Source organism: Anas acuta, chromosome 2, assembly GCF_963932015.1.
Source record: "Anas acuta chromosome 2, bAnaAcu1.1, whole genome shotgun sequence".
Classification (NCBI taxonomy): Eukaryota; Metazoa; Chordata; class Aves; order Anseriformes; family Anatidae; genus Anas; species Anas acuta.
In genome coordinates this window covers 571,300-582,148 of record NC_088980.1, presented here as the reverse complement: position 1 = coordinate 582,148, position 10,849 = coordinate 571,300, and the positions used below count along the sequence as shown (strand labels likewise).

Below are 10,849 nucleotides of genomic sequence, written 5' to 3'. Positions count from 1 at the left end.
GGCACCCGTGAGGGACCCGCGGCCACCGGGCAGCAGCCGGGGGGGGCCACCGGGCACCGACCCCCGGTCCCGGGAGGGGTGACCCCGAACCCAGCGGGGGGGCGAAGCGGGGCCGGGGGCGTGCGGGGGGCGCGGGGCAGGGCCTGGGGGGCAAAACGGGTGGGAGCGGGGGGGGCGGCACCGGGTGGGCACCGGACACCGAGCCGGGGGGGGGGACACCGAGCCGGGGGGGGTCACCGAGCAGGAGGGGGCCACCGACACCGCCCCCCCCCCCCGGTAGCCCCCCCCTCCCGCCCCGTCCCGCCCCGGGGCCGGCCTCGGTGACGCTGGGGGGGGGCGGTCCGGGGGCGGCGCAGACGCGGCCGGCGGCGGCGGGGAGCGGAGCGCAGCGAGCGGCGGGGGCGGCCGAGCCGCAGCGCCGGCACCGCCCGCCCAGCGCGGCCATGCAGCGGCTCCCGGCGGCCCCGCAGCGCTGAGCGGCCCCGGAGCCCCCCGTCCCTGCCCTGCCCTCCCCTCCCCGCCGCCGCCATGAACTTCCAGGGCGGGCCCGGGCAGAGCCCGCAGCAGCAGAGCCTGGCGGCTCCGGGCGGCCCGGTGCCGGTGCCGGTGCCCGGCCCGTCGGGCCCGCAGGCGGGGGGGCCGCCGCCGCCGCAGTTCGGGCTGTCCAACTCGGCCGCCATCCGCGCCGAGATCGGGCGCTTCGAGTCGGTGCACCCCAACATCTACGCCATCTACGACCTCATCGAGCGCGTGGAGGACCTGGCGCTGCAGAGCCAGATCCGCGAGCACGTCATCTCCATCGAGGGTGAGCGGCGGCACCGGGCCGCACCGGGCCGAACCGGGCCGGGCCGCGCCGCACCGGGCCCCGCCGCGCCGCCCTTTGTCCCCGCTGCACCTGCTGCCGGTGCCGCCCCCCCCCCGGGCCGGGCCGGGCCGGGCCCCGCCGCAGCGCCCGCGGCCGCCCCCGGCACTGCGGGGCCGCGGGGGCGGGCGCGGGGCCTGCGGGGCGCGGAGCGGCCTCGGCGCCGGCCCCCGCCCCGGGGAGCGGGGAGCGGGGAGCGGGGAGCGGGGGGGGGGGCCCGCGGCTGCCGGCATCGGGGGGCGATCGATGGAGATGCGGGGGGCGGGGGGAGGCGGTGGCTGCAGGGGGGGGGGGCTCCGAACGCCCCCGGTTCCACTGCAGGGCCCCGGGCAGAACCGGGGCAGGGTCGGAGCCGTGTGTGGGGCTCGGTGGGGCCCGGGGGGCTTCCCGGTGCCTGCCCCGGGAGGGGGCCGCGGGGCCGGGTGGGCACCGGGAGCTGCGGCGGGGCCTGGGCCGCGCTCAGCCCGGGGGGCGCCTCCTGCGGCACGGGGGGGACGGGGGGCAGGGGGGCTGCGGCTGCGGCCTGGGGGGGGATCACAGGGGCAGCAGCAGCACAGGGCCCGTCTGTGCCGTGCGGGGCCAGAACAAAGGGCGTCCGGAGAGATGGGATGGAGGAAATGGAGAGCCGATAAAGGGAGGGGGCTTCATGGCTGGGGCTGCTCCGTGAGGATCCCTGCCACAGAATTTATTACATTCATGGCATTCAGGGAGATGAGCAGGGAGGGGATTAGCTCCAGGGCCTGGGGGGGTGCGGGGCTGCAGCCACCCACAGCTGGGGGGGCTGCGGTGGCCCTGCCTCGGGGCCGTCACCTCGGGGCCATCGTGCCACCTTCCTTTGGGCTCTCACAGCCACCCCCAGTGCCTGTCGGGGTGGCAGGGCTGTGGGAGCACGGTTACGGTGCCTGGTCCTGTTTGTGCTCCCGGTGCCATGGGACAGCCCCGACCCACGCTAAAGGTGGCTGTGTGAGAGCTGGGCACTGCGCAGAGCCCCTCTGCACGGCCCCGGGGGCTCCTCGTGTCCCCCCGCCCGGCCTCCCTGTGCTGCAGCCCCTCGCAGGGTTCGGTGCCCACCTGCTGCCGCCCTGCGCCGTGTCCTGCAGGACGGAGCAGTTGTGAGCCGGCACTGAGCACGAGGCCGTTCAGGTGCGTCTCTTAGCAACTCCCCTCCTGCTGCTGCTGGCAGGGAGGTGCGAAAACAGAATTCAGAATTCCTTCACGTGCAGCTGGGAAGGGCCGGTGCTTCCTTGGGGGAGGGCAGCTGGGTTAACCCCCCAGCAAGGGGCGAGGGGCTGCAGGTCCCGGTGCTGCCTCCTGCATCGTGCAGGGCTGCGCTGGGGACAGCCGGGCTGCTCCTGGCGCTGTGCCTGCCCCCTGCCCAGAACCACCCTGTGCCCCCCGTCCCTCCCGGCCCCATCGCTCCTTTCTTTCCAGCTTCTGTTTTGTTGGAGCAGGAGTCCCGCAGGCCATTTCCTTATCCTGCTGCATCGCTGCTTTCCTGTTAGGCACCGGATTAAAGAGCGAGCCCGGTGCAAACACGCTGCGATAGGGCAGTTACATGCGGTACGTTCCTGAGTGTCAGGGACCGAGGTGACGGTGGGGCAGTGAGGCACTGGAAGGGTTTTGCTGCAGATAAGTTATCGTTTCTCGAAGCATCTTGGCAGCCCGGGATGAGATCTTGTTCTAAACTGTGTGCTCTGGGCGTGATACACACACGGCTGCAGGAGGGGTCTGGGTGTCTGTCCTTCTTGATCAGATTCTGTGCTCAGAATCCTTCAGATTGCTGCTGTTGTGCTTGTGCTGTTTAAGTTGCAAGTGAAATCTGAAATCCTGCTTCCTGTGCTGAGTGCTGGACACAGCAGAACTTGTCCGTGTTCCCTTAGCAGACCCTTTCCTGCAGGCAGTTCCTTCAGTTTTAAAAATAAAATGCAAAGGACGGAGGCCGGTTGGGCAGCGGCAGCGTGCCCGGGAGGCTGGGCAGGCCCCGGTGCAGCCGCTGCTCCTCCGAGCAACGCCGGCTGGCAGGAGGGGGAAATGCGTTAGCAGGAGCTGTCGTGCAGAGCCACCCTGGCTTTGCGGCTCCTGCAGGCAGCGCTGCTGAAAGGAGGCGACACGAAGGTGGTGGTGGCTGGCTGTGGAGCCGGGAGGGCTGCCCTGCGCTCGGGGGGCGGGCTGGCTTCTGCCGAGGAGGAACGAGAGGGGTTTGGGGCTGGTGACAGTGGCGAAAATGGAGCGCAGGAGGAGCTGGTGGCTGCCTGCCGGTGCGGCGTCTCCTGGGACGCGAGCTGAGATGTTGTTAAGGCTGTCGCTGTGGGAGGGAGGGGGAACCGAGCTGTATTTTGGTCTCTCCGTAGCTCGAGCTTCGGCGCGGAGGCTGCGGTGCGAGCGGAGGCTGCTGGGTGCGGGGCTGGGGAGCGCGAGGGGCTCTGGCACCTTCCCAGCGCTGGCTGAATCACAGGGGACCCGGGGGGGGCTCGGCACTTCCCAACCGCCGCGTTTGGACAGATTTTCAGGGGGCTAGCAAAAAAAAAAACGTCTCCCTCATCCCAGGCTGCTCTGCCAAATTTCGGAGACTGCTGCAAGCTGTGGAGCTCTACAGAAGGTTCCTGCGTGTGCTTAAAGCAGAATGATGTGCAGCTTGGGGAGAGAGGTTGGTGCAGCCCCTGCTTGCAGCAAATGTGGCCTCTGCCTGTTACTGGGGGGCAGGACACAGCCAGCCCTGCAGGGAGAGCTGGCAGCAGGCGGGGGCAGGACGGGGCAGGATGGTGGGAGGAGGCGGCGAGGACGGAGGAGCAAGGAGGTCAGTGCTGGGGCAGCAGGGCGGCTGCTCAGAGGTGGTCAGCGTGCACCAAGTGGTGAAGCCAAGGAGGGAGGAGACAGAAGATAGAGCAGAAGTAGGTGAGGTGCTTGTGCAGAGCTTCTGTCAAACCACGAGGACTTTTTTCCTATCTTCACGTGTATGTCTTGCAGCCCTCTGGAGGCTCAGCTCTTCTGGACGAGCTCGGGGGAGGCTGCCAGCCGTGGTGAGAGGGCTGAGGGGCTGGGAGGCGGGGGCAAGAAGCTCTCCGTCCCCAACACCAATCGAGGGATTAATTTGGAAAGCTCCCTGCTACGTTTTTGTGCTGTTCCCCCTCTGGAGGAGTTACCTGATGGAAAAAGCCCTCGGGCTGGCAGCAGAGTGAGCTGTGCTCTGTGGCTGGCGTTGGCCGGGCAGCCAGAGCTGGTGCTGGGCTCGCAGTGCCCCAGTTACCGGCTGTGCCACCAGGACGGGCTGCTGGGCACTGCCTGTCAACCCCTCGTACCCAGGGTTTGGCTTCTTCCCAGTCAGGTAAACGTGAGGCACATGTTAAGGTGCGTCTTGAGGTAGGTTCCAGCGTCAGGGCCTGTTCCTGTAGGGTTTTTTCTGCATTATTAGCCACCGTGCTGCCAGTAATTAGCAGCTGCTGCTCAGTGGGCATCTCCGAGCCCCTGGGTTTCTGTGTGCGTCCTTCTAAGAGCAAATAGTCCTTTTGTACAAGTTTGTGTGTGTGCTGAAAGCCGCGGGGACCAGCTGATGAAGACACTTTCCTGTCCCTTTTTTCCTGATGACTTGAACTGTCTGAACTTTGTCATCGTAGTCAGTCCTGCAGAAGTTCCACAGCTCTGTTCAGAATCCTTCTCCAGCATCTTTTGGAGCGGCTTCCCAATGCTCTGATGTTCAGGATGGAGGCAGGAGCTGGCCGTGGGGCTGGCCGGAGCCCTGCTGCCCCCCGAGCCCCGAGCTGCCATGCACCGGCGTGGCCGCACGCCGCTGAATCAGCCTGGAGTAAATTACACCCTTGGGGAAGGAGAGAGTTCTGCTGAGCCGGCGTTTTCCTGCCAATTCCACGACCTCTGCAGAATTGTCCTGTGTGTGTGTGTGTGCCTGTGAATTCCCAGCGCTTTGGAAACCACAAGGAATGGTGGCGGGGGTGGCGGTGGAAGGACGGAGCCTGCTCAGGTCCTGCTGGAGCCGCGGGTGCAGGGCAGGAGCTGGGGGCTCAGCGCAGGGCCAGGTCCCCCAGCAGACCCCGCCGGGGCTCTTCGTGGGGAGCAGCCAGGCACGGCTCTGGCACGCTTGGACAGAGGCCCCCGCCCCCTGAACGGGGCTTTGCGCCCTGGCCCAGCCATCTGTGAGGGTGCTTGGCAGATGCTGTGTGTGGACGGGCAGCGCAACGGCTCTGACCTCAGGGACAGCTCCGAAATGGGGACAGGCAGGAGAGGCAGCAGAATGGAAAAAGAGCTTGCCTGGCGCTGAGATGGGTGGATGATGGAGCAGCAGCAGCAGGACGGTCTGTGAAGGCTGAGCAGGATGGAGCTGCGGATGTCACGGTGCAGGAAGAGGTCTCCGGTGCCAAGGGGTTGGGAACCGATGTTGTGGCTAGACAAAACGATGCGGGTGTGGAGGTGTGCCGCAGGAAAGGAGCCAGGTTGGGATGTGGGAGCGTCAGAGGAGACGGCTGTGGCTGCACTTCCACAATCCCTTCAGCCCAGCAGCGTGGTGGCTGCTGGACGGGGTGATGTGGCTCGTCTTGCCCTGCCTCGCCTCCCTCCCTTCTGCTGGCATTCCCATCCATGCTGCGGGGTCAGGGCACTGCCCGGCTGGAAGCCACGCTCTGGTTTGCTTTGACTGGGTCAGGTTTCAGTTCCCTGGGCTCCCGGCGTGACTGCGGGAGCACCGGCGTGGGCACAGATGAGGAGGTGGCGACGCGCAGTCAGCGATGGGTGGGAAAGCAAAAAGGACCTGACTTTGCTGAGTTTTGCTGATTTTGGAGCTGGTGACAGCCGGGCGGCGTGCAGCGAAGGTCTGCTGATGGAATGGGCTGACCGGGGCAGCAGCACGAATCAAATACCCAGTGAAGAGCACCAGAACCAGTGCCTGTCCACAGGCTTCATGCTTCGACAGACCTCCCCAGGTCATTCTGAGCTGGGCAGGGTTTCTGTGTGGCTTTTGTCTGTTTTCTGCAAAAATTTTGGATGTCTCAGTACAAACTGAAGTGATAACACTGGCTAAACAATTTTCCCCAATGTCAGCCCCTCCAGTCCGAGGAGAGACCCGGAGAGATACGGCCATGAGTTACTACCTGGGGATGCCTTTCTTTTTCTACTCAGTGCACAGGAAGAGGAAAAGCTGAGATCTTCCCAGCTTAGATCTTCATCTGGTGGGGTGAAGCCAGGCCCTACATCTGTGGGTCTTCTTGGATCCTATGGGCTTGAGAGCAGGATTCAGCAAAGCTTACTGATGGCTTTTTGGCAGCTAAAGGGGAGCCAGAGGGCTTTACACCCTTTGAGGCCTCCGGGCAGAAGTGAGGACCTCCAAAACACTTCACTCATGGTAAGTAGTGGTGAGCAGTGTGTGTCTGTGGTAGGTCAGGTCTGCTTCTCTCCAGAGACAGCAGTGGTCGTAAAAATGCCCTGCCTGGTGAGGCCCCAGGAGGAGAAATTCGCATGGGGTTAGTTTTCACAGGCTGGTCAGCGAGCAGTGATCCCGCAGCTTGCCCACGGATGGAGCTTTTGGCCCTGACTGGCACCGTCACGCTTCCTGCGGCACCCCTTGCTGGGAATCACAGGATCACAGACGAAGAAATCCTCCTCCTGTCCGTGATCCCACCCTCCTACTTGGTGTCTGATTTTGCAAATCTGCCTCCAGGACTTCGTGGGTCAGAGCCTGCCGTGTGGCAGCTGCACGGAGCGAACAAACCACATCTGCCTTATTTCTGCTTACACTGCCCTGCAAGAAAATGGAAAGGGTCTGCTTACTGCCTCCTCCTCTTCCTCTTGCTGCGATGCTCTGGGTGTTCGCTGGCAGTGCTGGAGCCGTGGGTGTGTGTATCCAGGTGGATTTTTGGAGCTGGTGGAGGAGCGCTCAGCAAGGAGCCTGCCAAGGCGGGAAGGCGAAAAAATAACCGGGCACCTCGGGCAGCGTGGGACAGGAGGGCCAGGAGGGAGAAGAGAACGGGGGGCCGGGGGCCTTGCTGGGACGCTCCCCCATCCTCGGAGGCGTGCTGCCGTGGGGCTGCATCACAGCACTGCAACCTCTGCTGGGCGTGAGCCGCTCGGGAAGCTCTTGCCCGAGGCTACGTGTGGTATCTCCCCGTGTCAGCTGCCTGGTGACGAAATCCGAAATCCTCTCAGGCAGCAGGAGCTCCGCTGCTGGCTGCCTGGCTGCAGGCTGGTTGTGGGGCTGTCCTGGCACAGGGGGGGCTGGGGGCTCCGTGCCACTTCTGTTTGGGGCGCTCAGGTGGGATTCTGCTGCTTTTGGCACTTTTTCCCCCATTACGTTCACACCTCAGAGTCTGAGTCCGGTTCCTCCTGCGGTGGAAATGCAGAACAAAGGGAGCCGCGCACGGAGCTCCGGAGCTTTGAGGGGTGGCAGAGGGGCGCAGGCTGTGCTGTGGGGGGCTCAGGGTGGGTGGCGGAGCTGGGCTGGGGTTGGTGCCTCCGGAGGGTGCGGAGCCACGGGAGAGCTCCAAGGAGCAATTTGAGAGGATAATGAAGCAGATTTCAGCCTGTTTACAGAGAGCTCTTCTCAAACACGAAGCAGGAATGGGAGAGAACAGAGAGGTGTTTGCCTGGCATTCAGCAGCTGGGAATGGAGATCGCTGCCGTGGTTTGGGGGGGCAGAGGCTGCAGCAGCAGCGAGGGAAGGAGCCGCAGGCTGTGCGGGGGTGCAGGCAGCAGCTCGAGGCTCATGCGGCACCAGAGGAGGGCCTGGAAGGGAGGCTCGGCCTGCGGGAGGCAGGGGTGAGGAAGCAGCTGGGCAGCGGCCTGTGACTGAACGCGGATGAGTGACGATTTTGTTAGAAATGGGTTTGGGGGACGGGTGCCGCTGTAACTGGTGCAGCCTGGGGGCTGCGGGGCCGGGTGGCAGAGGCTGCGTCTCGAGATGCCGCCGGTGTCACCCAGAGGGGTGCAGGGACAGGGACACGGCCTCTGCTCCCCGTCGCAGTGTCTGAGCTGTGTCCTTCCCTGGCCGGCAGGATTGGGGTGATGCTCATCGAGCCCGAGGGCTTGGGGGAAGAGGGAGCAAAGCTGGGGTTCGTTAGAGCTCTCATTAATCCCGTTGAACAGAGGAGGTGACAGGGAAGGTCCGGCCTTCCTGACCAAGGCTTGTCCAGCTCAGTGGCAGCATATCTGAAGCCTTCCTGGGAATCCCTTCCAGTGTTCAGTGGCCGTTTCCACAGCCTGTTCCAAGCGAACCTTTTCCACTTGCTGAGCACAAGAGGAGCAGAGCGTCCCCGTCCTCTCCGCAGCAGCATCGTCTGTGTCTAAAAACCGCAGCAGAACCTCCTGCAGGCTCAGTAACTCCGGGTCCTTGTGCGTGGTGCTTCCTGGTCCCCTGCTGGTGTCGTGCCCCCAGCTCTCCCCGCAGGATCCCGTCCCCTTGGGGTGCCCGGGGCTGGAGGCAGGGCTGCTCCTGCCCGCCCCGTTCCCGTGCTGGCTGCTGTAGGGCCGTGGTGCAGGGTGACCCCAGACCCCTTTGGGAGGCTGCTGCCGGCCGCTCTCTCCTGTTCCCAACTAATCCTGCAGAAGGGTAGGCCCTTGCAAACATCCCCTTGGGATTTAATCCTATTCAGGCAGTTTCTCCAGTTTGACAAAGCCAGTTAGGGTTGCAAAGTCCCTCGTACTTTCGTGTCACCTGCAGTTTCAGGGAGCACATTTCCTCAGGAGCTTGTTTGTTAATAAGAGCGCTGAAAAGAGCTGAGCCTAGGAGAAACCTGGCCACTGCAGGTTGGTGCTCACTGCAATTTGTATGGTTATCCCTGATAAATATCCTCAGTGTGGTTATCTAATCAGTATTGTTCGCAGCCTGTAATGGGTTTATCCTTCCTTAAATTAATTCTGAAAGCACCACGTGAAGCAGTCCGAAGCATCACTCAGTGTACGGCACCAGCACCTGCTGCCCTGCTGCGCCGGAGGTGTGCTGGTGTGCTGCAGGAGGAGCTGCCGCTGGGTACACACAACTCGTCCTGATAAATCCACGGGTACTAGTGTTTGCCTTGTCCTCTAGAGACTTACAGGTTGTTGTCATTTTTTGTTTCTGTGAGTTTTTGGCTTCTCAGTTTGCTCATTTTTATAGGTGGGCACTACTGCTTAGCGTTTTCAGTGTAGCTGCTTTCCCATCAGCTTGAGCAGATTTGGGGTTGCTTCAGACAATTAAGCAGTTCAGGGTCAAGTTAATCAAAATCTGACATTGCTTTTTTTTTTCTTTTTTTTTGTTTTTGAAAGCTTAGCCATGGCTTTGGCTGCTCGTTGCTGGACACTGCTTTGCTGTTTGTAGTGAAGACTCACACAAAGAGGCATAAAACGCTCTGTTCTCAGTGCCAGTGACATCTCTCAGTTGTTTTTCCTGCCTACCACGTAGCCAATCAATCTTTTTCACACTTTTGCAGTTTTTTTCACTGATGTACATAGGAATTGAACCTTCTCTTTGCTGTTTGTTTCTGGTTGTCTCTTTGCATAGCTATTTTGAGTTCAGCCAGTGGTGCTGATGCCACCCTTTTCTATTTTATCCTTATTAATCTGACCTAATTTCCACTTTCCCCATGCACGCTTCCCTGTGTCTGAGACCAATAAGGAGCTCATGTGAGCGAGCCAAATTGGTCTCTTACCACACTTACATTCCTTTGCACTGGGACGATTTCTGTTTGTTCCATTAGCGTCATTGCTTTGAGGACCTGCCAGCTTTCTGTAATCTTTTTTTTTTTTTTTTTCTTCCTTGAAGATTTGCTTCCATTAAGATCCTGCCTGTGGAGCTCAGTAACAGCTGCCGTGGTGCAGGCCGGGTTGTTTGCTGTCCTCCCTCCTGTGCACTGTACGAACCTGCTGGGCTCCTCCTGACGGTCTCTGGAGGACTTGGTGGATGTTTCGGTAGCCTACAAGACATGGAAATGAAGTCTGGGGTAAAATTAGAGCACAAACATGGCACGTGGCCCGGTGCACATCGGAAACGGGGGTGGAAGAACTTGTCCAACCCCCTCCTGCTCGGTACTCCTTGCTTTGAGGGAGGGCTGTGCAGTGGCGTGGGGGCGAGACATTTGGTGAGCGGGACTGAAGGGCACGAGGAAGTTGTGGTTGTGGGAGGCTGAGGGGTGAGGCCGAAGTGTGTGTCTCTTGTGAGGAGAAAATACCTAAACGTGGAGCTCAGTCAGGGCTTTGCTTGTTTGGTTTTTTAACATGGAGTTTGCCACTGGTGAGTCTGTTGGGTGGGAGTTACTGTGCGCTGTGAGCCCGTAGCGTTTGCACCGGTGCCCTGCTGCTCAGCTGCGGTGCTTGGGGTGAAACCTTCCCCAGGCACACACAGCTTGGTCTTGGAAACGTCAAGGTGCAAAACCACAGAGCCTCTCAGCTGGGAGTGACTTTGGGAGGTCTCAAGTGCAACGTCTGAGCAGGGCTGGGTTGGCACTGCCACCGGAGCAGCCTGATGAGAGCGTTGTCCAGTTGGTGCTGAAAAACCTCCAAATAGTTCTGCACCCTCACACAGCAAAGTACAAAAACGAGCCTGTAGGCAGTACAGTTACCTGACTCCACTGCGGGTACACGTGCTGTAAATCCAGGTCTTCTCTCTATTGACTGTTCCTATCTGAGGTCTGTTTAGCTCTTTGGCTTTAGCACTGGGGTGAGGGCTAATGATGAACTGCTCATCTGCTCTGGCCTTTGAAGCTCTCCTAGGATTTAAGCAACCATCCCACGGGGACGGGACGGGATGGGATGGGACGGGATGGGATGGGATGGGACAGGATGGCTGGTTCTCCCTGGTCACAATACCTTGCACTGGCTGTACAGAAAGCTGCTGTAGCTGAACGGGCTCTGCTTGCAGGGTAACACAGGGCATTTGTGGTTCTCCAAGTTACAGCATCAACCAGCTGGTTTTTGACCATGGTTTTACTTGTAGTTATTGCATCGCATAGGGAAAGGCCTGAATGGCATCGGGTCTGCTTCCAGTTCGTTTGTGGTATCATAGATGTGTTG

The 10,849-nt window shown here is 61.4% G+C and overlaps 1 protein-coding gene across 2 annotated transcripts in view; it reads left to right on the top strand.

Moving 5' to 3' along the window:
- The first annotated feature begins 346 nt into the window (after positions 1-346).
- AGAP3 (ArfGAP with GTPase domain, ankyrin repeat and PH domain 3) overlaps positions 347-10,849 on the top strand; it is a 116,394-nt gene continuing 105,891 nt past the window's right edge. Inside the window, exon 1 of one of the 2 annotated variants that reach the window (XM_068673041.1) lies at positions 347-805. In XM_068673041.1, coding sequence (XP_068529142.1) covers positions 529-805 — 277 coding nt within the window. In that variant the 5' untranslated portion in view covers positions 347-528. The remainder of the gene's footprint in view (positions 806-10,849) is intronic. The other variant, XM_068673042.1, reaches the window with a different exon arrangement.